Source organism: Chrysemys picta, chromosome 4, assembly GCF_011386835.1.
Source record: "Chrysemys picta bellii isolate R12L10 chromosome 4, ASM1138683v2, whole genome shotgun sequence".
In the NCBI taxonomy this organism is placed as follows: domain Eukaryota; kingdom Metazoa; phylum Chordata; order Testudines; family Emydidae; genus Chrysemys; species Chrysemys picta.
The window spans coordinates 52,635,947-52,662,569 of NC_088794.1; the positions used below are offsets into that span (position 1 = coordinate 52,635,947).

Here is a 26,623-nt window from a genome sequence, read left to right on the forward strand (position 1 = left end):
AATTCCATTGCCTCACATGGAGTTGTTCCAAGTTGTTCTATGGCTTATTGTGGCCATAGAAAATAGCAGTAATTGGAGGCTTTAATTCATAGGCTATTTTGGGATAGAATGGGGTATAATGGATATCATTGCCCTCTGTTAATTGGATATTCAGTGATCCTCAGCAATGAAAAGCAGTGAAGCTGCTGTAACCCCAGAATTTTCTGACCTACAGGAATCACCATGCCCGAAGGGGCCTATAGCTCCCAGACTACATAGATACTCTTATTTTTTATATTATATTGAACACATTCTCTCCCTAACCATTTTGTGGCTATGGCTACTCTGAAGCTATTTTACATGCACAAGGACACTCCGGTTCTTTAGGATCCATTCCCCATTTTTACAGAGTAGATAGGATTGCCATGCAATGCTACAGAGACATGACAAGACACCAATACTGTTCACATTTCTACTGTGTTCAGACTTCTCACAAAACCCAGATAAATTGGTTCCTTCAGAAAAAAAAAGACTATTTAACAAATCACTCCCCCTTATCCACCTCAAGTTACTGTTCTACAGTAATTACAAAGAATACATATTAGATTATTGAGTGTTTTAGCTCACATACTGAAATGTAGTTCAGCATTATTTTTCAATTTGAAGAGATTTTTCTTTTTTACTAATGATTTACACATCTGAAGACAAGACATTGATCAGGATATCATCATTTCTTAAAAACAAAATCCTAAAATGTTAACATGGAAATGCTATTTAACAGAATGTTAAAGATTCATGGGCAGATCTGTCACTTTCAGGCTAGGTCTTTTCCAATAAAAATGGCTTCTGATGAGACTGCAACTCTAATTGGTAGGTACGGTCTATTTCCTTCTTTTAAATCACTGTTGAAAAACTATATTGAAACTGCTGGCATACAAAATGTTTATTATATTATAAATTATTTGCACACTGTATTTTAACTGTTTCAGAGTAGCAGCCGTGTTAGTCTGTATCCACAAAAAGAACAGGAGTACTTGTGGCACCTTAGAGACTAACAAATTTATTAGAGCATAAGCTTTCGTGGACTACAGCCCACTTCTTCGGATGCATCCGAAGAAGTGGGCTGTAGTCCACGAAAGCTTATGCTCTAATAAATTTGTTAGTCTCTAAGGTGCCACAAGTACTCCTGTTCTATTTTAACTGTGTCATTGTATTGTGCTCAGAGAGCATAATTATAACATGATTTCTCTTTCCAGGAATGTCCTTACTGTCTTCATATAACCTTTTTCTGTAGTTCTTTTAAAAACTGCAAAATGATGTTATAAACAAGTTAAAAAGCCATTACAAATGAAGATATTAAAATGCATCTGTGAATAAAGTGCACCACAGTGTTTTTCTAAGTAAACCAGGGAATTTTTCAATAGATAGCACATCTTCAATACAATCCCAAACAGAATTAACTTTGGATATCTAACAGTTTCTTCCCCAGGTGCGGGGGTCGGGGGAGGAGTTGATTTAACTTTGCCATCATAGTTTTGTCTCTCTAGGAGGATGCTAAGCTAAAATTTAAATGAAAATTATACTGGTGAAACTTGGTGTAGATGAGGCCTAACAGACAAATTCAGCCCTGGTGTATGAGAGTGCAGTTCCTACTGAAGCCAATGGGAATTTGGCCCAGTATCTATAAGACTTCACTTTCAAATGCAATATTTTCAGGGAGACAGAAATTAACACAAAAAGACATTTGGATGCATTGTGTTACACTCATGAGATTAGTATTAGTTGGTTGATAGGGAACTGAGACACCAGTCTGTCTTCATTAGACTCATATTTATATGAAAGGCTGAGTTTCTTTGGTGCTTTGTTCATTCAAGTTATCCAACTGCCTATTTGTGTACTCTAGGCATCAGGTATCAATCTTCACCAATAAGTTGCTCAAGATTTTTCCCTTTTTTTGCAATTGGTTTATGGTAATTTTCTGTCCATAATAGATTGGTCACGTGTATAAATATACAGCATATATTTACATAAAGATTACAAAAATACATTTCATTTATATCTAATTAAGTAACAAAAATGAAATTTCACATTTGTTTAAAGATCAACTAGCATTCCAAAATCTTTGAATAGGTAAGGTCTTTAGAGCAAGAGACAGCTGTTTCTTCCAGGGTAGCTATGCATCACTATCTGGAATGAGTTTTTTTAATTTTAATTTTTTGAAAAAATAGCTCTGTTTTAAAAGTTTGTGCTTCAACAATTTCAACATCTCATTCCAATCTTTTCCTGTCCAGTCAGTTTTTTTTCAAATGGCCATAAAGCTAAACCAAGCTCCCATTCTCACCTCAGTAAAGACCAAAGAAACTCATTACGAAAATGGAATGTCCAGATAAAATAGCATATGCATCTGAAGCTGAATAAATTAACAGGATGAACAACATTACCTTTAACTTCACTAGCCAAACATGTCCAGAACACAGCATCCCATAAGCAACTTCAGTTCCCAAAGCTAAATTATTACTGAAGGAACTGGAAGTATTTTGCATAATCTCCTAACTATTTTGTGTGAGATTGCAAAAGATGAATACTGTCAAATTCAGCTGTTTAGGTTTTTGTGGAGGTCGGATTCATATAACAGTGCAGTATAACCTTTATCTTGAGTAGTCTACAGTCATTGTAGGTTCAGCAAATACCCCTCTTTTTCACAGAACAATAATATTTTGTTAAATCCACATACTTGTTTACTTATTTACACTTTAATGTAATCAGCAGGTCCTCTACATTCAGAATTTCCTACAGAGACTGAGAATTCTAGAGTTCGTGTATTCATTGCTCCAGTGTAATCAAAGTCAATCACAGCTTCGGGTAGCATTCTCTGGCATCACTTTACTAGATGTCATTGTTCAAGAAAGAGTACAAAGCACTATGTTAAATAGAGGTCTTCTTGTCAAAGCAGGTGTATTCATTATTCCAGGCTGGATAGATTTGCTCAAGGTTCTCAAATTTACCAGCTTCACAATGCATTCAGAATGAATACCTCTTGAATGTAGGACAAAACTCAAATAACCATTTTTCATTTGTGGGTTTCTGAAAGCTTTTAGCACCCACCTCCTTTGTTAATCTTCCTTCCCATCGTGCAGCACAGGCTCTCTTAATATTGCAAACACATTCTCTGTAACTCAACAGTGGCATTAGTGAACACTGAAGCCACCAATTACCCCAATACAATTAACTCTCTTCACAGTCTTCTCTTCTTTCTGGCCTTTGTAATCTTAATAGGATGAGAGCTGGGACTATTTACAGGGTACATTGTTTATATTACTTATTCACATCAAATTCTTGTGGTTTGAATGTGGTTTCTAGAAGGAAAGGACTGACATTGCTTTACTGCATTCAGCCCTGATTATTTTGTAATGAACTATTAATATGATCTCTACCATAGAAGATTTATGGCCTTTAGTTTACTCAGTACTACTGTATTTTCTTCTTTAATCACAGAAATAAAATTGACATGCAGAAGTTATTTTAGACAGTTCTACTTTTGTGCCCCTGATTCTTAATAGACTGTAGTATTACACAGACATATGTTTAATAGCATCCTAGTGACAAAGGGCTCATAGGACAAGAGCTAAGTGACAAACAATTGCATATCATAAATAGAACTTATCAGTATTAAAGAGTTGCCTGGCAGCATCTCCTTATCCAGCAAACAAACAGAGTCTGTATCTTCAAGTCCTCTTGTTCTATTTCATTCCATTTCCCAATAACCTAGTGTTAATCTTTCAGGAGAAAAATGCCATCACTTTGGCACAAGTTGGAGCAAGTTTTTAACTGAAAATTAAGACTTACTTCCTTGGCTACAACAAGGTATGTGATACAAACACTGTGCACAAAGGTATTAGACCTGGAACTCAAACATGTCTGTTTGTTTCTTGGCCAGTTTAGCAACCTCCTCTCTTATTGCCTTCACTAGAGCAGCTGTAGAAATGTTGGTAAGAGGTGTGTCAGAAGGGTCATTTTCTGAGAGGCTATGCTGAGAAGCTGCAGTAGAAGGCAACGGAGCCTGTTCCAGACTAGGATGCATGTTTGCTGGCTGACTGTACTGGCGGGGAAGTCTTGAAGGAGAGTTATGTTGGTAGCGTGATCGTGGATAAGCCTCTATGTAACCAGGGAGTGGAACCTATAGAAGAGAGCAATCACACAAAATAGCTGGCCTTTAGGTCACCTATTACGTAATCTAAAACTTCAGAGAACTCCATGCAGTCGGATCCAAATGAACATATGCCTCTTGGGGCCACATTAACAGAAAGCAGACTTCATACTCATAGTGCCACTTCACTGTGTACATTTTTGTATGTGCTGTTTGTAAGCAACAATCAGTGTTAAGTTCCCAACTATCCAAATTGTGTGAACAAATTCTCTTCGCAGAGGAAAAAAAACACTGTATATGCTAAACTGATCACCACTACAAGGGCAGATAGATGCCTTGTTGAAAGAGAGTCCCTTTATTATTTTGTATGATTCTTTGCTTTCCTATAGCTGATTTCAATACGTAGATTTATCACAGTATCCTGAAAAATATCTAAGGCATAAATTATACTTAAAAAGCCAAGGGAAGAAGAAAGGAGTTTGCTGGCTTGAAGCACCACTGTCTAATCCACATGAAGCAAGCAGCCAGGTTCTGAGTCTTAACGCTCCCAATAAAAACTGACTGTGGACATAGCATTAGAGACAGGCTATCTGGGTCACTTGCAGGTTTAAACTAGTGTAAATGGTGGATTCTCGGTAACTTGAAGTCTTTAAATCATAATTTGAGGACTTCAGTAACTCAACCAGAGTTATGGGTCTACTACAGGAGTGGGTGGGTGAGATTCTGTGGCCTGCAACGTGCAGGAGGTCAGACTAGATGATCATGATGGTCCCTTCTGACCTTAAAGACTGAGAGTTTGAGTTCAGCACTAAGGAGCTGCCTCACCATTTACTAAAGGGAAAAACGAAGTGTTCAACCTATCTGCTAAAATTGGGAGGAAAGTCCTTTCTCTATATATCCTCTATACCAGGGGTGGCCAACCTGAGCCTGGTAAGGAGCCAGAATTTACCAATGTACATTGCCAAAGAGCCACAGAAATACATCAGCAGCTCCCCTACCCTGCTCCCAGCGCCTCCCACCCACCAGCAGCCCTGCCGATCAGCACCTCTCCCTCCCCGTACCTCCCGATCAGCTGTTTCGTGGGGTGCAGGAGGCTCGAGGGGAGGGGGAGGAGCAAGGGCACTACAGGCTCAAGGGAGGGGGCGGAGTGGTGACAGGACCTGGGGAGGAGTAGGGGGGTTGAGCAGCGAGCTCCCCCCAGCACATTGGAAAGTTGGCGCCTGTAGCTCCAGCCCCGGAGTCGGTGCCTATACAAGGAGCCGCATATTAACTTCTGAAGAGCCACATGCAGCTCCGGAGCCACAGGTTGGCCACCCCTGCTCTATCCCCATCATTGCACAGCTGGCTACGTGCTTTATTGGACAAGGAGCTTTGACTTCTCTGAAACATCAGGTTTTATGGCCAAATTCAACCCCGGTGGAACTCTTAACTCAAATGCAATTATACCAGAGATGAATATGGTCCATTGTGTCAATCAGAAATAAAGGTAATTGGAAGATTTTATTCCCACATTGGACCAGATATGCCACGGTTACACTTCAGTTTTAGTTTGCCCTAACTCCATTGATTTCAGTGGAGTTTCAATGGCTTAAATTAGAGTATCAGTGAGGAATCAAGCCCTTCATCCCTATGGGATACTAAATGTTGCTAGTGCAACATTCTGATCCTCAATGGCAAGCTCTAAATTCTTATCAAAAACTGAATTTGAGGAAGTTTTGGAACTCAGCTTCTAACTAATTGTATTTGTTTTGCAAACTGCCTAGCAAATTGGTAAAGAAACAACAGCATTTAATTTTAAGGGATGTTTTAAGCCACTGTATTTAAAGTTGTGGTTCATTTTCTTAATTAGACAAAGTAATTTTACCCGAGAAAGAGTTTACTGATACAGAGTAACCATTTTAAATCCAATTAGAAAAAATGAAAAGAAATCTCACTGATTTACAGACTTGAAGTGATTTGCACAGAATCCTACAGTCATCGTAAATCAATAGAAAAGCCATTAAAATGCATACACATAGAAAAGATAGCCTGATAATTCTTTTAGTTTTAATTAGAAAACAACGTGGGGCCAGATTTTCAAATGAATTTAGTTCCCATTTAGGCATCTAAATGAAGTCGCCAGATTTTCCAGTGTTCAGCACTCAGCAGCTTCCACAGAGAACAATCAGAGCTGTTGGATAAACCGTTGATAGCTGAGCACCTTTAGAAATTTGGCCGTTTTATTTAGGTGATAAATGGGAGCTCTTGGGCACTGAACTTCTGAAAATCTGCTCACTAAGGGATGGATTTTCAAAGAGATATTAGGTGTCTAAAGTTGCAAATAGGCGCCCAGTGGGATTTTGAAAAGCACCTAAACATGTGGGGAGGGGGGACAAACTCCTACTGAAATCAATAGGAGTTAGGCGCCTAACTGCTTAGGGCCTTTTGAAAATCCCATCAGATACCTATTTGCATCTTTAGGCACCTATCTTTGAAAATCCGGCCCTTCATATTACATATGCTCTGCAAAATTCAGGGTATTTCTGTCCACTTGATGCACAAAATATAAAATCCACCAGGCATAGTATTTGCTTGAGTACTAGATGCAAGTGGTATTTAAATACAGCCGAGAGGCTGCACCCCTTTTTAGTACAGAATTGGACTGATCACATAGCAAACATTCATACAGAACAATATATAAAAACCACTAGAGGTCACTATTTTACTGCTTTTATTCAGCAGCATCTGAAGATTTGCTTAGACGATCATAGCCCCACCAGATACATTTCCCTTCCTCCACCAAATATAAAGCTTCAAATCTTTGCTTTTCTTTGAGAAAGTAGTGCATTAAAGTAAATTAAGCTTAAAGTAAATTCTCACAATTTCACCAATATTTGGTGTTTTTAAAGCCCCAGCTCCAGGAGGCATGTGATTAGTGGAGAATCTGTTTTCATTTTTTAAAAAGTAAGGTTCTAGTCCTCATGGTTTCAGAAAGAAAGCATGAAAAGAAGTCCCAAATGCATTCTAAAGGCTCACAAACCAGAAGACAGAGAAAAACCTCCAAATGTTTTCTTTTTAATTTCATGATTTTTTTAACATATTGAATTGGCAATATTGTGATTCTATTCCATAGTGACAATTTTCAGATTCAGGAGGTCCCTGGGCATGATATAAAGCATTTGGGGGTAGGATCTTGGTTTAAAAAAAAAGTGGGGGGGGGGATATTTTTCCACATTTTTTCTTTTCTTTCCCTTGCCTAGTAAGTAACCCTACTTCCTGGCTGTGGGCTCATAAGGAGATGCCAGCCCCCTGTTTACCAGGAGGTAGGGGCTAAAAGCTCTGAAGGGTAAATGTAGCTGAAGGAAATCTGCTGCCTTCTTCGCTAGGAGAGGGATTCATACCCCCTCCTGCCAAAATGATATTTTGGGAGCCCTCCTCATATACAAAGATAGGAACTACTGCATGTAGCAGCTGCCCCAATACCGGTCCTGTGACCCTTCCCCTCCCATCCCCTCGCAGGCCTCTCTGGCCTTACCAGAATGTATCTCCTGCCAAAGGAAGGGATACAGGCTGGAGTGTCCCTCCAGCTCCATTCACCCTCTTCAGAGCCGTCAGTCCCCATTTCTTGGCAAATATGATCTGGCCATCACTTCCTTGGGCTATAGACAGAAACTAGGACCATATGGAGCAAAAAGGTAAAAATTAAATTAAAATACTTATGTGTTTCAAAGTAGAAGTCTAAACTTATTGGTATAGTTCCAAGGGGCCTACTGAATTTGAAAGAGCCAGTAGGGTTACAAACCAGGTTTACCACAATTTAACAACTAACATTCTCCTCTGAAAAGGGACTCTAAAAATGACACCACAGGGCACCATATCCCAAGGACTCCTTTTCAGAAGATGCTTTTTTGAATGGTCCGTGCTACAAATTCAAGCTGGAATCAGAGTCCAGCTGGGTTCTTTCCTTCTCATGCAGCATTAATAAAGGTCTGATAAGCCAAATGGGGTCCTAAGCAATACCTCTTTGTTTCCAGTAGAGTTGCATGGGGTAACTTATTGGCCCTACACTGGCAATTAATTAAACAATTCTAGTGATATACAAGAAGAAACTGAATCCATCTCCCTTCTCTGTTATAGCTGACTTGGTTCTGCAGTAACAGGAGTAAACTGAATCCACAAAGGGAGCAGATTTGTTGAGGAAGAAGTTACCATTTTTAAATGGTCACTTTACAGGAAAGTGGGAAAACAAAGTCTAATTGTGAGAAATGGTTTCAAATATGAAAAACTACTCAAGTTCACCTTAAGATCTTTGTATTTCTTTGGAATATAGCTGTGTCTTGTACTGTACTACAAAGCTACTTAAACTATGGACTGTCACACTAAATATTATAATACATTTTTGCTCACATATCTAGAGCATGAGTTAACCCTATAATGACCACAGCCTACAGTACAAACAGCTAATAATAAAACAACTTATTTTACTTTTACTGAACACTATCAGTTCTGTATCCTTCAGCTACTTACTCTCAGGCTCATCTGGGCTTAACTGAGCAACAGAAAGCCTAGTCTTTTTTTAGTCTTCTTTATAAAAACATTCTACTTTTTACCAGTAAAGGAAATTAAAACTTCTCTCATGCTCCATTTTTGTATCCTCCTCCCAGTCTCATCTTCACACTCTCACCCATGCTAGTGAAACATTCCCATCTTTTCATGAGCTGACCTCTTGCTCCTCTTCAAATCTCTCCCCAAAATACAATTCTTCCATGAAGCTTTTTTAAAAATGTGAGATTCTTATACCACATCTGTCTCTCGATAGTATAAATGCCTTCAATCCCAGGCAATGCCCTGGCTGTTTTGTGCCATTCCCCTTGCCTGGGGGGATACTAAGGGAGTAAGGATCCACCATAGCAGCTCCTGTGCCTGTGACTGGAAGAAAGGGTATGGCATAGCCAAGGTTCCCTTGAACCTTTGCAATACACACCTCGTGTAAAAAGCCCGTTGGTGCAGGTTACTCCACGTAAATGGACTGGTGGCTTTTTGCTGATTTGATCCCAATACAGTTTGATGTAAGACAGTTAGCTATTTGCATGTTATATGTAAAGTTAACAGTCGCAGTTCTCCACTGCCTCTGAGCTACAATCAGACACAGCGGAGAATGGTGGCTGTAGGGAGCCAGTTGTGGCTTCCCAATCCCTCAGCTGCCCTATTCAAGCAGAAGTTAGAGCTCCCAGTGGGCGATCAGGTGCAGTGGAGCTAGGCTCCCCTTCCCACCCTGTCTCTGGCATTTCCCCAGCCTGTTCCCTCTTTCCCATTCCTATGACATCTCTACTAGCTTTACATTGCTGAAGATTCTCCTTACACAGGGAGAATTCTCCTGTCCAAATTTCCAGTCTCTTTACGTTCACTTTGTGCCACTTATGCCCTCTATGTGTAAACCATATAACATATTATTATATAGAAAAACAAGAACACTTACCGAATCTGCCCATTGCCCTGGTAATTCATTATCTCCAGCATAGGGCATCCAGGCTTGGTTCCTGTATGCTGTGGGTGGTGTTGGGATGAAATAGCCTGTGAATCCAGGTCGGTTTGCTGCTGGTATGGCAAACACTGCTGGTACTGTGTTTCCTATCAAGCAATAGGGCAGAGATGATTAATAGTTGATAATCTTAGCTATAAACCTAGAGGATCATTACAAAGTGTACCTGAAGCAGCCTGAGGAGCCACAATGAGTCTGTGTGAGAATGTGGATAACATCAAACTAGAATATGATCGCTCCTATCAGCGGCACAGAGCCCTTTTCTAAAAAGGCAGAGCATATTAGAGAAGCTAAGGACTGTATGTTGCAGATCAGGAGTGAGGTGTATTTGTAAAGTCGTCTCAGGAAGTATGCACCATAGTTGGTTCAGAAGGAGGGGAGCTCAAGGATACGTAGTGGATATGGCTAGCTTCTCCCTTCCTACATGGGTTGGTGGTCATGCCCCTAATACATTCATTATCTCATGACCTACCTCCAATATCTATCTACAACATTCATAGAATCATAGAATTGTAGAACAGGAAGGGACCTCGAAAGGTCATCTAGTCCAATCCCCTGCACTCATGGCAGGACTAAGTATTCATGAGGGAGCAGAGGTCTCTTTGTGCTGGATTTTCACTACTTTTGCCCCTTCTCCCAACTGACACACATATTTTGCCTTTGTAGGCCCAAAGAAGACACCTTAGGATCAGACCCATTCTCAAATAACTGATTTCTATTAAAGCTAAAAGTCATTACAAAAGACTAGTGTAACAGGGCACACAAGCCTCCACACAAGACAGGAAATTACCAGCTAAAAATAAGACACCTGGAGCTGGAAGCAGGCTTCCAGCGAGGGGTTTAAGAAGAAGAGCCCTGCTAAGCTGGAGAGGAGCAGGCAAAGGTAGCAGATGTAGAGTTCTTTCTGTGGGAGAGAAACTGGCCAAGGCCAAGATGATGCTTAGTACATCTCCTAGAGGAAAATACACTTCACCTAGTGTATTGTTTTTTTAGAGAATAACTGGCAGCAGCTAGTCCCACCTATTTTGTTGGCATAAAAAAAAACAGTCTTCCAGAGTGTTCTTCACAACGATGGCATACAATCTCTTCTGATGCCCCACCTCAGCCTCTGTTTTCAAACAGACTTGTAAAGAATGCTGCCAGGGCTGACAGATGCTTGGAGTATTGCGGAGCTGGTATGCTCAGAAATGGGAAGACTCAGCCAGTGCACTACAGTCTCTAGGGGAGTGCCCTAGGGGGCACTCAACACAACTCTTCAACCCAATTAAGGAGAGGAATTAAGCTTGGAGTGGAGCTTCATGCAGCCCTAGGCCGGAAGGATTGTGAATGCAATTCAGGGCTCATAAAGAGGTGAAAGATATGTTTTACAGATAACTTCCCTCACTAGGACCATTATTGTTAGGAAAGATTTATAGGGAGCTGTACCTTTACCCTGCTCTTTATAGTCACAGGGCTAGATTGTGGCAGTTAGACACAAGCCCCGAGAAGAGGGCGGTGTGGAACTGCACCACCGCAGGAATAGCATTGGGGATACTGTCTTAGGCAAGTACAGTCACCTTGGTGCTGCTCCCTGAACAAGGTGGTGTGCAATTTATACCAGTCATTGTGACTGGCACAGAATGCTACCTGCAGTTTGCCAGCCCATTTCCAGGAGCAAATAGTGAAGTGTTGGACCATTATCGCACCTCTTCCCCACTCCCTTTTCAGAGTACCTGCTCCAGGAGTTGCCAGGGTGGAGGGAGGAAGAGGGGTGAGTGCCTCTGTGCATCCCAGAACACACAGGGACTGGTATTGTAAGACGATGTGCGTGGCTGGGGAAGAAGCTTCTTGCTCAACCATGCACAGACAAGGGGCGGGGGCCATCCTGCACTAAAACATGTCTTCTGCCCCAAAAGCTTACCATCTAATTAAGGCAAGGCAAACAAATATACATACTAAGTGTACAATGATATTCCTGTATGATACCTTATTGTAATTCTTACTGCAATATAATCTGTAGTTTCAAATTAATTAGGATTACCATATATCAATCCTGCAAGCTCCGGCACCACCCCAACTCCATCCCTTCCCTGCCCCTGGCCCTGCCCCAACTCCGCCCCAGCCCCACCCCTTTCCCAAAGTCCCTGCCCCAACTCCGCCCCCAGGGTGACCAGAGCAAAAAAAAAAAAAAAAGAAAGAAAAACGGTGGCAGAGGGAGACCCGGGAAACGCAGGGGAGCGCGGGGCAGGGGTGAGTGAATACGGCCTGGCCCCGAGTGCAGGCAGGACTCGGGCATAGTACCTGGAGGGAGAGTAGGGGGCAGCCCGCGGGGCCAGGCAGCGGCTGTTCCTTCTCCCCACCTGGGCAGCCGGACTCGGGAGCAGCCGCTGCTGCAGCTCCCACTGCCGCGGGGGGAGGAAGCGGCCAAGCACGTGGCGCTCGGCGGCTGTGGCTCTGGCGCCCAGGCCCGAACCCCCCGAGCCCAGGCCTGCTGTGGGGACCCAGCAGCGCGCACGCTGCACCCAGCCCCTGGCCAGTCGCGTCTGGGCTGGCTGCCCAGCTGGTGCAATCCCATGGGCGGCCCCGGGGCGGAGGCATCGGCAGCCCCGTTCGTTCTCCTGCGGGACCCGAGTGGCATGGGGGAGCTGGGGCCTGCTGCCCCCACTCCGGGGCCATCCGCAGGATTGCACCAGTTGGGTCCCCACAGCAGGCCCGGGCTCAGGGGGTTCACGCCCCGGGCGCCAGAGCCGCCGAGCGCCACATGCTTGGCTGCTTCCCCCCGTGACAGTGGGAGCTGCCGCAGCAGCTGCTCCCAAGTCCGGCTGCCCAGGTGGGGAGAACGAACAGCTGCTGCCTGGCCCCGGAAAGTTGGAGCCCAGGGAGGAGGCGGTCCCCTTACCATGCCTCCCTATTTTCCTGGACATGTCCTGCTTTTTGTAAATTCCTCCCGGACGGGGATTTAAGGCCCAAAAAGCTGGACATGTCCGGGAAAATCCAGACGTATGGTAACTCTAAATTAATGGGCAGGATTTTCATCTGAATTATGGCAACTTTGTGCTGCTCCAGGCAGAATCAGGATCTGGGACAATATATAGATATATTTAAAGCTGGTGCTTATCTAATCAGATCAGTAGAATCTCTTTGTCCCTAAATCATTCTGAAGTCACCTACTCTCACACTGAAAGACAAGGCTAGGACAACTCAAGCATTCTCAGCTGTTCCAAGTACTTAGAATACCTTAATATTTCATCCAAGGAGCCCATTTCATACAAACTTAAACCAAATATACACAGACCATTTTATCCTCTACTGGAGTGCAGCATCTCTGAGGAAAAAACATGTCATTTTCCTTTTAATACGGCACAGCAATAAATCTCCAGAGTACAGGAAAAGAAGTGAAGAATGTTACTCAGTTGAAACTGCAGGACACATATCCTGCTGAAGGCAGAATATATAAAAGGGGCACTCTAAAGTGTGGGATATTGTATACTTCAAAATGTTTTAAAATTATTGAGCCTCAGTGCTTCCTTTTAGATCCATATGTTCCACAGAAGTTACAGAAAACACATTACAGTTTAGGGTATCCACATTTTTATACTCAGTAGTACATGGTGAATAAGATGCAGATAACTAATACTTCTGAGGAGGCTGCGAGACAAACTGTTCAGAAACATTAAAGGAGCGATGTCTAACAAGCCTGTCAATTTCAAAACCCAAAGTCTCAGTCTTTAGAATTTAGAAAGCCAAATTTTTGTAGCTTTTCATTAATAGTTATATTTTGTCAATGGGAAGCCATTTTCCCAGGCAGATGTTAGCCAGCTAAATAGTGTCAAAACAATATGGCCCCTTGGTCTCTGCACTATTGTGCCTCGGTCAGGCACTATGCCCCAAAACACACAGAGGGAGCAAAGCTGTTGCATTACCCACTGACTGCAAGCAACCTGGTGTGTTGGGGAGTGGGGATGGGACCACTTCTTCCTATTCCTTCTGGGAGGCTCTTGGCTCATGAGTTCAGATTTCTGAAGCCAACTAGGGGATTTAGCTCTCTCAATTAGAGTTGTGAGATTAAATCTCAGTCAACCTTGAAAATGTCAACCATGTGCTCCAGTGTGTGCAAGGACTGTCGTCGTGCCCAGATCCTTGCACCTTTCTCTTCCCCTACCTTAGACACCTGTTCAGGGCCAAGCACTGTAAAGCCTACAATGGAGATGTTTCTGTGTTGCTACCTATGGCCTTGATCCAGCAAAACACTTAAGCACATGCTTATCTCTATGCACTTGGGTAGCGTCAATGCAACTATCCACATGCCTAAAGTCACAATGGGAGTATCCATGTGATTAAAGTTAAGTGTAGTTTAAATGTCTTGCTGGATCAGGGCCTGGCCTGGCCTGGCCTACACTAGACTGGATTTGCTGGTTTTTCCAGATCAGCAAATCCCCTATTGGAGATGCAAATTATGCCTGTAAATGATCTTCCCCCCCCCCCTTTTTTTGGTATAGCTTACACCAGTTCCTTGAATGTAGTTAGCTATACTGCCAAAAGGTCTTTTGTATTGGTATAACTACATCTACACTAGGGCTTTTGCAGGCACAGCCATGTCAAATGGGGTGGAAAAAAATCAGCTCTATTGCTCATGGGTGTATGTCAGCAAAACTTTTAAGGGTAGGCCTCGGGCTAAAAGAACTTAAGTGAAGTGCAGAGGAGCCCTTCCTGTTGGGCACAGTACAGCTATTTATTTGTTAGTCATTCTTTTGTGAGTAGGCTTGTTAATATCAACATACTATCCCATACCAGCATGTAATAAGGGTTGCTAGTGATTTATCAGAGAACAGACCAACAAACTACCACCCTGAAGATTGGTGATTCAAAACCTCTTGATTTCAGATCCTCATAGCTAGACTCAGGCTTAGTGCAAGCAGCAAACAAAATTAACTACTAAAGTATTTTATTTCAAAGATTGGAAGTTTTTATAGTACCAAATTCAGAGAAATCCCCACCCTAACTAAAGTCTATCTTCTGATGATGTCTTCACTCATGGTGTGGTAGACTGTAAGTGTGTGTGCGTAGATGGGGGGGGATTAGTGAGGTCAACACACAAGTGGAGAAAGTGTTTAGATTTGTTTTATTAAACACAGAGAGCTAGGCTGGCTGACTGACTGATGTTACAATATTAAGTGGGGGGGGGGGAATTCTCAGACTTTGCTTGAAGGGCCTGAGGCAGCAAAGAGCCGCAACTCTCAATGTGAGGGGAGTGAGCAGAGCTAGTGAGTCGACCACAGGAATTGCATTAAACTAGTGAGAACATGGGAGTAAAATAAATGCAATGAGTGCTGGAGAAGAGAGAGAAAGAAAGTCTCTCTTTGGGGCCTGACTTCCTCAAACATATTTCACCCTTTTATTCATTGTTTTCTTTTCCTCTTTTTCCAAGTGGAACAATAAGAAACTTTGTGTTTTGTTTTGCAAGCAGGGCCTTTCTGGGGTCAAAGGGCAAAAAACTCAAGCTCCCATTGACTCGTGTTTGTTTTGACCACTACAGACAAGGTTGCTTGTACTCTGCTGCACTCTATACCTACATTAGGTGGCAAGGTCCCCCCAGTTTATGATGGAACAAGGCTAAATTATGCAGCAAGGTTAACTGATTACTAAGTCATTCAAGAATCTTCTCTCTTTGGGCTGGTCCACACTAACCCCCCAGTTCGAACTAAGATACGCAACTTCAGCTACGTTAATAACGTAGCTGAAGTCAAAGTATCTTAGTTCGAACTACAAGGTACTTACCGCGGGTCCACACGCGGCAGGCAGGCTCCCCCATCGACTCCGTGTACTCCTCTTGCGGAGCAGGAGTACTGGCTTCAACGGCGAGCACTTCCGGGATCGATTTATTGCATCTAGACAAGACACAATAAATCGATCCCAGAAGATCGATTGCTTACCGCCGAACCCGGAGGTAAGTATAGACGTACCCTTAGTGCATCACACAGTGAAACAATAATTAATCCAGGCTCTGACTTGCACTGTAGCAGAGGATCCTAACAGTTTTGGTATTTCCACAAAGGTTTTGGAAACAGAAACAAACAAACAAAAAGACATTGTAAGCCACTTTTTCTTCCTGTCCTGCTGCGTGTGAAGTTAATCAGGAATAGCTGGTGCAGACTCTGACATGAGAGTTCTGTGAGGATGTGGGGAAATGTTATCACAATAGAACCTATAGATCCCAGCTGAGATTGGAGCCCCGTTGCAGTGGGCACTGTACAAACACATCATAAGAAACAGTCACTTCCCCAAGGAGTTCACAATCTAAATAAAAGAGCCAGATAAAGTGTAGCAAGGGAAACAGAAGCAGAGAGGGGAAGTGACTCATTCAAGATCACCCAGCAGTTTAGTACTGGATCTAGGAACAGAACCCTGGTCTCCTAGTCCTGTGCCCTCTCTACTGGGCCACACTACCTCCCTTGAATAGGACTCCAGCTGCTCTAGCCTCTACTGTCAGAAGTTAATTCATCTGACTTCATAAAGTCATAATTCATTCCAGTGAATAGGGGGAAGGGGCAGTTGATATTTGCTGCTGCTGGGGATTTGAAACAGGACAGTGAGCTCTCACCACACAAGCCAAGGAGGAAGGGCAGCTCTTGCTATACTTTTAGCAGCACTGGACAGGGAGGCAGGGGAGCTCTGTGTTTAGGAGAGGTCTAGGAGCTGCATTTCCCCCTGCTCTCCCCTTATTTTAACCTTGGGTTGCTGCTATTGTTTGTTCAGAGACAGCATTCAATCATGCAAGGCTGGGAGAGTGGCAGGCAGATTGTAGTTCCTGCAGGTTTCAGAAGCTTTGCATGGCAACTGCCTCCTCCAAACCAGGACTCAACAAGTAGTGTGGCCATACTTGCTCTTGATGAACTCCCAGGCCCTTGACCAAGCCACACAATCTCCACTCCATAAATTCCACTGGTTTCCTGGTAAATACAATTATTTGACTTGGGCTTCAATAATTCAGAGCCTTGTTTAGCGATTCCCAAGAGCAGTCAGAAGATATCAGATCACAGTTACAATCTGACTTGGAAGATGAGTCACAAAGATAACATCCAGACAAAGTTTAGAGGTGTCCAGATCCAGTTTTTAAGAGAAATGGAATCTGCAGTTATTCTTATGATACAGATATTGCAGTGGATATAAAGGGAATTCTTTGCTAAAGTTTCTGTCACTGACAAAATCCTCTCACTCTCTAGTTTCCAGTCCAATTAAACACAGTCTGTTATTTTGATGTCACCACATGGGGTCTCCCTAGCCCCAACCTAATTAGTTGCAGGATGGACCTCTGAATACAGTACAGGAGCCAGAAATCTGCCATATTGGAACATAGATCATTTGGTTCACTTACTCCAGCGTCCTGCCTATAGAAGTGGCTAGAACCTGGTATGTTAAAAAAAAAAAAAGCATAACTTCCATCACATTACACCTGTAATGATGCATGTGATAAGTGGGGCAAGACAGGGTACCCTATGTTGACCCTCAAGCCACCAGGAAAACCATTTAATAAATCCTTCTCCATAACCATAAATAACAATCTGTGCTTGCAATATCCCATACACTCATCTGTATACAACACAGATTGTGGAGGTGATTTCTGTTTGTACCACACTCGTTTTCACCTGAGTAGTTCAATGCTGACTGATCCAATGGACCCACAGATACTGGAGCTCTTGAACCTGGGGCAAAGGATGCAGGATCATGCTGTTGGGCCTGCTCTGTCCCACTGGATTCAGATATTCTTGTCTTGCTGCCAATATCTGATGTCGACCTGCACATTAAAAAAACCAGCAAGAACCTTTGGTAATTCTGACTGATAGGCAATATCCTCAACAAGGGTGGCAGGAGTTGCAAGCAGAAAACAGAAGGGAACGATTTGCTTTTTCTGTGGCATCCCTGGTTGCATGAACATCAATAGAAAGCATCTTCCTTTGTCCTTCGCCACTATCTTCTATAGTATTTTTTACAATTCTACAGCCCATTCACTCAACACTCCAAAATAGATCCCAGTGACACAGGACACAAAAAATGCAGTTACACGGTATTTCAATAATAAGATACAACAGACAGTGCTGGATAATTACCACCTGGTGTGGTGTTATAAAGCAGAAGGCTGAGTGATTTTAGCTATGTGTAGAGCACTCTTGTCCCTAAGAAATGCCATGCATCAATTGTCTCCCAACATGAAATTTAACTGACAAAAATAAGCCAAGCAATGAGAATTATGCATTACCTGAGGTCATTATATCATTGTCAGCCAATCAGAAGAGCTCCATTAGTGTTTGGCATTCTAACAGCATTTCATAGTAACATCCAGCAGGCATACAGTCCTTTAGGGTCATAGTATGCCCCAGGTGGTGTTATACAGCACATGGCTGAAGGCCAAGTGACTTCATCTACCTGAAAAGAGCAAGTGCCCTATGGCTTTGGCGGGGGGATAGCTCAGTGGTTTGAGCATTGGCCTGCTAAACCCAGGGTTGTGAGTTCAATCCTTGCGGGGGCCACTTAGGGATCTGGGGCAAAATCAGTAGTTGGTTCTGCTAGTGAAGGCAGGGGGCTGAACATGATGACCTTTCAGGGTCCCTTCCAGTTCTAGGAGATAGGATATCTCCATATATATATATATATATATATATATACAAATGCAGTATTGCTATGGTGAAGCAAAATGTATAGATTACAAGTAAAGAAAACAGACATGCATTTATTAGGCCTGAGAAACATGAGAAAGAAATATCCAACAGTCAGTCAGCAATCCCTGACTGAGTCCAGAGTTCCAAAAGCCATTTTATTATATATCCATATCATTTTCTATTCCATATGTTTGAACGACTTAGGGGAAAAAAGCGGAGAGGAAGTGAGTGTGAAATTTCTAATACTTTATGCAATATATGCCATTACGTCTTTTTAAAGTAGAGTCAAACCATGGCTTAAGAGATATCAGAGCATAGATTTGTTACATTTATTAGGCAACTGACTAGCTAATAGTGGAATATGGGATCCTTTGTTGTTTATTTTCTTCCACCATGTTGAAATTTAAGCACCGGAAATGAAAACAGATAGTTCTTAATTTCATTAATGTCTCTTCATTATGCGGAAGATGGCTATTAAATGCCACTAGAAGTTATAGTTATGGAGTCATTCTCATTAGAGCAATAGAGATTTACAGTTCTTGGCTATAACAAAATAACAATGAATTACCTCCTGAGAGATGCCACAGCCACAGGACCTGTTCTGGGAGGAACCGGGGGCGGGGGAGAGCCCATTACCATTTCAGGAAGCTGAGAAAACCTATATGCCTGTGAAAGAGAAAAATTAATATTTTCTAGAATATCAATTAACCGTATTTTAAAACACAACATCATGAGAACCTAAAAAGTGAAGATATTTAAGTTCATTCCAACAGTCCTTAAAATTGTATGTACACTTCTATAATCACTGGCTGCTAGGAAGTTAACTTTTGGTGTTGCCTATAGTAGTAGGTATTTTATTTCAGATTTTACAACAGGCCGAGTGATTTCAGAATAATGCAGAAAACATACACACAGATGGTATCACAGAGCTACAGCTGAGTAATTCAAAAAGAAGAAATAAGAAAATAATACCTCAGATACCATAACCCAACCTGAGAGGTAGATCCTTCACAATTTTGGAAGACTTATCTCTTCCTGAAAACCCCCAGAGAGAGAGAGATCACAGTACTTTTTGCCTCTCTGAAACTCAAGTGTTTTTAAGTCAGTATATCTGGAAGCATCCTCGAAGCAACCTATATTGAAATGAAACTGCCTGCAAGCAATTACTTGATATTTCAACTTCTTTTTTCTGGCCTTTGAGGTGTTTCCTCCCTCTCCCCCCCCCCCCCCACCATTTTCTCCTAGGCAAGAAAACTAAGGTTCTTAGACCACAACACTCTAAAGCAATGAAAGTCCCAAATAAATCCAAAAAGCAAGGTAATTCAGAGAAACCCAGGATCAGACTGTTGGGTCATGAAATCTAGCATCCTGCCTCCAGCAAGGCTGGATTTCATCTCTAGTACATCTAGAGACTGTGCGATGCTTACTATTTGGCCATCAACTCATGGTCCAAAGAATGCCATATCACCTTTATCCATACTGTTCCTACAAATATTAGTCAGAACTTCATCTAGTCTGCTTGGAAATACAAGTGATTGTATATAATTCTGCTTAGCAGTAGATTGAACCTCTTCTCAGACACTCCATGATTTACTTTCCTAGACAAGTCTAGGTATTGAAGATATCTTAGAGCAATGTGTGGCATTACAGTTAATGCAACTGAACCACAACTAAAATGATACAACATGACAAGGTATTAGGAGACTGTCTAATGTCCTCAAACCAAGGGACGTGCTAGCCGCCCTTCCTACAGCTCCCATTGGCCTGGAGCGGCGAACCGCAGCCAGTGGGAGCCACGATCGGCCGAACCTGCGGACGTGGCAGTTAAACAAACCGGCCTGGCCCACCAGGGACTTTCGCTGAACAAGCGGCGGCCCTAGTTTAAGAACCACTGTGTTAGAAGGCAATCAAGTGTTGTTGACTGGAAGACCATTCAGGTTAAATGGAAACACCTTAGTACAATGAACTGACTGCAGGCCAGAGGAACCAGTTCTCCCAGTTGGGTTCTTAACCAAGCAATGAATCACTTGATGAGGCACTTGAAGCCACAGGAGTCACCTGACAGAGGGTACTGAAACCTTATAAAAGGACTCTCCTCTCTCCACCAAATGGGGGGGGGGGAGAGACCACAATAAGAACACAGACCCAGGCAGGTGGAAAAGAGGAATCCTGACTGCCCTGGAAGGATATTAAAATCCAAAGCCCCTCAGGCAGGATGAAGAAACTGAGGCATGGATTTATATGCAGGTTTTGTTATTTTTCTATAGATATGTATATCTCTTGTGCTGTGTCTAGGAATAAAGCTGGTTCAGAAATTTATTTGCGAAGTCTGTTACTGCTTTGACTCTCACAAAGCCCCAAAGAGGGGAAACCAGTCATTCAGGGAGTCCCCAGCTGTGGTGGGACTCTGGGGAGCGTGCAAGAATGAGTGGGGAGGCTGAGTACAGCTGGCACTAAAGAGGAAGGCTTGTAATTGGCTCTGACGTGGTTCAGACATTAGATAATTTGATTTCAGTATTAATATTTAATCAGCTCCAGGTTATCGATTTAATTGAGCTGGGTGCCATTTTTGAGTTGAGGGTTATAACCCAGTTAGTAGCTGAAAACCTGTGTTGTTGCATGGCTACAGTTCATGAGCCCATGTGCTTTAAAGAAAAAGGCCAAAAATTGCTGAGAACTAAAAAATTGGCCAGTTACAAACTGCGCATCTCAGTAATGATAGAACCTGTGATATTCCAAACAAAGCGCTCTCGACCATGCTTGTAGCTGTTTTTTTCACTTCACGCTGACCCCAACATTCTAGGCTTCAGAGTGTTTGGAGTTATTCTGCACGTGGGTTGAGGTGTGCTGTGCTGGGAAAGCTGGGTGGATTTGTGAAGGTGGCAAATGAGGTATGTGCTACAGAGAGGGCTTATGAGTTTGGGGTTATTGCGTGTGCTGGTGATTGTGTTGATTTGTGTCTAAGGGGATTTGTGCTGGGATATTTGTGTTGATTTGTGAGAGTGGCAGTTAGGCATATGGGTTTGGAAGTTGGGTCAAGTAATGCAGTCTCCCTCTTACAACCAATGAAACTGTTGCATGCAGATAAGCTGCAGAGTAAGGGCAGTAATTGGCTGAGTTACCTCTGATATTATCATGATCTAGGGTTCTTGGCATGGTATACATAGATGCCTTATTATAGCATGGGTGTAATTCATAAAGTCAAAATAGCTGAAACTTAAATTGGATGGTAACAGACCACAAAACCCAGTGATGTTTCAACCTGAACAAATAGAGACAATATTCTGAACAAAGAGAAGGTCTCAACCATGCTTGTAGCTGCTTTCATCACTTTGCACTGACTCAGATATCTTAGGCTTCGGAGTGACAATCCTAGAATCTTATATACCAGTATATATGAACAGCCACCTCTTTATATTCCTTCTTAGGGTTTACTATTGCATTAATCTAACTATTTAACTACATTGATTTCAATCTAATATTGATACTAACTTGTTGATTTGACCTTGATTTGATTTTGGTTTAATATTCAGTTTAATATTATTATTAATGGTAGCTTAGTTTTGGGGATATGTTTCCTTGATTTTAGTTTTAATAGTTGTAAAAGTTTACAAAACTGATACTGAGTCACATTTGCTTCAATAAGCAGCATGGGTCTAGAATCTTTGAGACGCTGGCTGAATATCAGCTAGTCAGAGCCGGACCATTTCCCCCAATTAGTCTTATTTCTCACATCAGAATCAGGCCCCCTTTATCATTATCTTCCCTCTTTGCAGAGCACTAAAGAGGAGAGAGATGGTAGCTTGCCCAGAGTCCTAACTAACAAGGCTCTGTTATTCTGTGGTTTTCAGTTCTGGTCTCCAGGAAAATAATTGCCATTTTTCAGACTACAGTTCTCAGTGTGGTTCAGTCAGCTCTCAGGATTTCTAAAGTAGCAACTACAATATTAGTATCCTTAAATGAATGCTTGAAGGGGTCTTAACAAAAATAAAATAAACCACCAACTCAAACTACAGATGTTGGCCTCATAGCCAAACACTTAAAGATAGGCTCCAGCTGACCCTTGCAGCTGCATGAACTGCCTGAAAAACCTTATAAAGCCCCTACCGTGGTTCTTATTGGAATCACGCAGCTAAACACTACAATCTACTTAGAAAAACAAAAATGGCATTTTAATGTCATTTCCCCAGTTCTTATTTAGAAATACATTGGAGAAATTTCATCATGAAAATCCTTAGTGAAAATCCCGTAGATCCCCTTTATAAAGCATTAACGTTAAGATGCAGAGAACAGTATGACTAGTCTCTCTTCAAAAATATGTAGCCATATAACTTCTTTTATTTCACTTTAGAAAGATCTGCATAACTATAAAAGTAATTTGACTGGACACCTAATGACCAGCACAACTGCTAATCAGATTCCTACCATAAAAAATGATCAATTGCAGTATGAACTGCAGTAGAGGAATTTCAAAATGCCAAGAGTACTTTTATTGTGATTTAAATAACATTTCCCTGAAAGTGAGCATTTAATACCACTGGCTTCAAGTTATCCATGAAGGATAGTTCAGAAAAAGTATCCCTTATTGTACACTCTTCTTACCAAGGAAGGTAAACATAGCAATGATGATTCTGAGTTGTAACAATTTCTCTCTAACTAATAGATTACTCGAATATAGACAGAGTCAAGAATCTTCATTTCTATTATAACTCTCGAAATGCCTTCTTTCAGAAAAATATGTACTCCTGGCAAAAAAAACTGCCATAAGAACAACAATAACTTTATCTTTTGATTTTTCTCTTTCTGAAGCAAATTCCCAGGTGTTTTCAGTAACTTCACATTCTTACAGGGCCTAATTTTTCAGTTTCATTGCCAGTAGCGGGGCTGCTGTTTTATTTACTTCACCAGACAAAACTAATCCCAGGTTTAGCTTTGCCTATGATACTTGTGAAAGAAAATATTTGTTTTGTGATGTTCAGATACAGTATAGTAGAACCTCAGAGTTACAAACACCAGAGTTACGAACTGACTGAACAACCACACACCTCATTTGGAACTGGAAGTACACAATCAGGCAGCAGCAGATATAAACAAAAAAAAGCAAATATAGTACAGTACTGTATTAAACTACTAAAAAATGAGAAAGCAGCATTTTTCTTCTGCATAGTAAAGTTTCAAAACTGTACTAAGTCAATATTCAATTGTAAACTTTTGAAAGAACATCCATAATGTTTTGTTTGAAGTTACAAACATTGCAGAGTTACGAACAACCTCCATTCCCAAGGTGTTCATAACTTGGAGGTTCTACTGTATTGGGGAGTTTAAAACAGTGATTTCCAACCATGAGCATGGACAGCAGTTCTGATACTGCTATCTACATGCTTTTCAAACTCCATCATTGCAGCGTCTGAGCACTCCAGTCATTCATCAATTTATCCTCTCAATACTTGAGAGGCAGGAAATATCTACATGTTACAGATGAGAAAAATGAGGCACCGATTGACTTGCCCAAGGTCGCACAGGAAATCTGTGGCAGAGACCGGAAATAAACACAGCTCTTAAGTCCCAAACCATTGGCTTAAGCACAAGCCTATCCTTTCTAACCACACTTTGCGGTCCTTGCAACTGGCACACTAGGCCGTCCTGCCAAGATAACCCTCAGTCTATCCTAAGTATAGCTACTGTCAGCTCCCTGTTCAGCTGTGTATTCTCCAGCCATCTATGAACATGAGCTTCTCCAAATCTGACTTTCCTAGTCACTAACTGGTGTGCTACTGTGTGAACAATGAATAAGAAAAAGCAGGTAAATGAGGCCTTGGTCTGATAAACTGCTACTGATGCCCCCATAATGTTGAGAACCACTGTTTTAAAAAACAAGAGGCCACTTACTGTACTTGTGTTGAATGTGTGGGATGAAATTAAATGTTGATAAATGCAAAGTAATGCTCATTGGAAAACATAATCCTAACTATACATACAAAATGATGGGGTCTAAATTAGCTGTTACCACACAAAGAGATTGTGGAGTCATCATGGATAGTTCTCAGAAAACATGCACTCAGTATGCAGCAGCAGTCAAAAGAAAGCTAACAGAACATTAGGAATCATTAGGAAAGGGATAGATAAGACAAAAAGTGTCAATGCCACTGTATATATTCATGGTACAACCACACCTTGAATACTGTGTGCAGTTCTGGTCACCCCCCATCTCAAAAAAAAATTATTAGAATTGGAAAAGGTACAGAGAAGAGCCACAAAAATGATTAGGGGTATGGAACGTCTTCCGTACAAGGAGAGATTAAAAAGACTAGACTGTTCAGTTTATAAAAGAGACTCGGGGGGTACAATAAAGGTCTATAAAATCACAAATGATGGGGAGAAAGTGACTAGGGAAGTGTTATTTTACCTCTTCACATAACAAAAGAACCAGGGGTCACCCAATGAAATTTTTAGGCAGCAGGTTTAAAACAAATGTAAGGAAGTACTGCTTCACACTATTATGTAAACAGCCCAGATGAGGGGCCCATTATTAAAACGGGAAATTAGGAGTCTTCTTTTAAGTGTGTGTGCGCACACACACCTACAAATGTGCTTATAGTTACCAGAAGTACAAGTTCAGATGTGTTTCATGCACATGTACGTGGGGCTCTCGGTTTTAAAAACATAGCCCAGAACACAAGTATCCCCATGATAGTACAGTATAGTAAGTAATATTTTAACTTACTGGTCTTGGTAAGCTATACTGATACATTTCTGGTCTATATGTTGGCACCCACTGTACTCCCCCTCTGGGTCGGGTCATGGTACCAGGAGCACTGGTCACCACTTCAGAGTATGGTAAGTGTTGTGCTGAACTGTGAGCATCTTGTCTGTTCTGCCCTCCATGGCCTGCAGATGCCAGACTAAATGCCTCTTCCAATAGCATATGCATCTGTTGTCTAACTTCATCAATGGAAGGCTGAGAACTTAAAGTTGATGTCTCAGAATGGCCTTTAGCCTGACGGGATCTGGTATAACTTCGAGGTTCATTGACACGGTCAACATTTGTTTCTTCTATCATTTCAGGTTCTGTCTGTTGGATAAAATAAAAGCATTTTATATTCACACATGCTTATAAGAACAGTGGTCTGTGTTGCTTTTTAATATATTTTCTCCAACACAGATACATCAGAAGTTTCTCATGCCCAGGCACAAAATGGTATAATTCATGAGACCATATAAACTATATATTACAATTTTTACGTCAGTTGCAGCTGTGAGTGCCCAGAATTTCTGCATATCAGACCCAGGGTCTCAAGTTAGGCAACCAAAAGAATGAGGAACACATAATTAGTTACCACCTGTAAAAAGTTTGGTTTAAGTGATATGTCCAGCATGAAACAGGAACGCTGGCAAAAGCAGGGATAGAATTCAGTCTCTAGGACAGCTTTCAACTGCCTTAACCATTGAGACCATCCTTTTCCTTCCTGCAATTCTCTGCCTCATTCTCTACAGCCTTCCAGCTTCTGCAACAAATGAGGCAGAGGTCCAAGAGACAGTCTCTTTCACTACACAGTTCTGATTCATCTCCAGAGCATGTCCATTCTGTGCACCAAATAAGGCGGCGGGGCGGGGCGGGGCGGGATGGGGGTCTTCTGGAAAAAATAGTATGACCATATAACTAAAGACTATCATAATGCACATGACAAGAGGCCCTATTTCTGGCATGACCTAACTTTTGAGTGCTTGACTTTGCAACCATAAAAGCTTTATTTTAAAATGTGTGTGTGTAACTATTGTGAAAGCTTTAATTCTTCCTCTCTTTCACATTTAAAGGGACATCATTAACTTTAAAAAACTCACACCTATTGGAATGTTTTTTTTTTCCCATCTAATGTAAGAAGGAACACCTAAGAGAGAAATACTGCTATTTTCATCTTTCTCATTTCATTTACTTTGTGCATTCATAGGACATCATTTTCTCACTTTATGGTTAGTCAGTTTCCTTTGTTTGTGTGGGTCTTCCACACACCACACATGAAGGAGAAAATCTTTTTTAAAAATAGGTAAATATAATTGTAAACCCAAGAAAACTGCCAGGGAGACTCAGAGGCAGGTGAAATTATTTAACTAATTTTTAAAAATTAGAGTTCAAGTTGACAATGTCCCTTTAATTCTTAGTATTAATGAGTCCAATGTGTATCAAAAGAGAGACTAGACCCACAAATGTTACAAAAACCATTCATGATCACTTGCAACGGCCCCCTCAGCTCCATGTACTAAGTCTTCTTGTTCATTCTTGAGAACAAGTGTTGAATGCTTGACTTTGCAACCATAAAAGCTTAGGACGTGCCAGAAATA

At 41.7% G+C, this 26,623-nt stretch overlaps 1 protein-coding gene across 2 annotated transcripts in view; it reads right to left on the reverse strand.

Annotated features, from left to right (window-relative positions):
• Positions 1-1,984: 1,984 nt before the first annotated feature.
• KIAA1549L (KIAA1549 like) overlaps positions 1,985-26,623 on the reverse strand; it is a 200,608-nt gene continuing 175,969 nt past the window's right edge. For both annotated transcript variants that reach the window (XM_042857267.2, XM_042857266.2), the window contains 5 exons: positions 25,008-25,355; positions 18,852-18,949; positions 17,273-17,421; positions 9,585-9,736; positions 1,985-4,156 (listed from right to left, as the gene is read on the reverse strand). In XM_042857267.2, the coding sequence (XP_042713201.2) occupies positions 3,875-4,156; positions 9,585-9,736; positions 17,273-17,421; positions 18,852-18,949; positions 25,008-25,355 (1,029 nt within the window). In that variant the 3' untranslated portion in view covers positions 1,985-3,874. The remainder of the gene's footprint in view (positions 4,157-9,584; positions 9,737-17,272; positions 17,422-18,851; positions 18,950-25,007; positions 25,356-26,623) is intronic.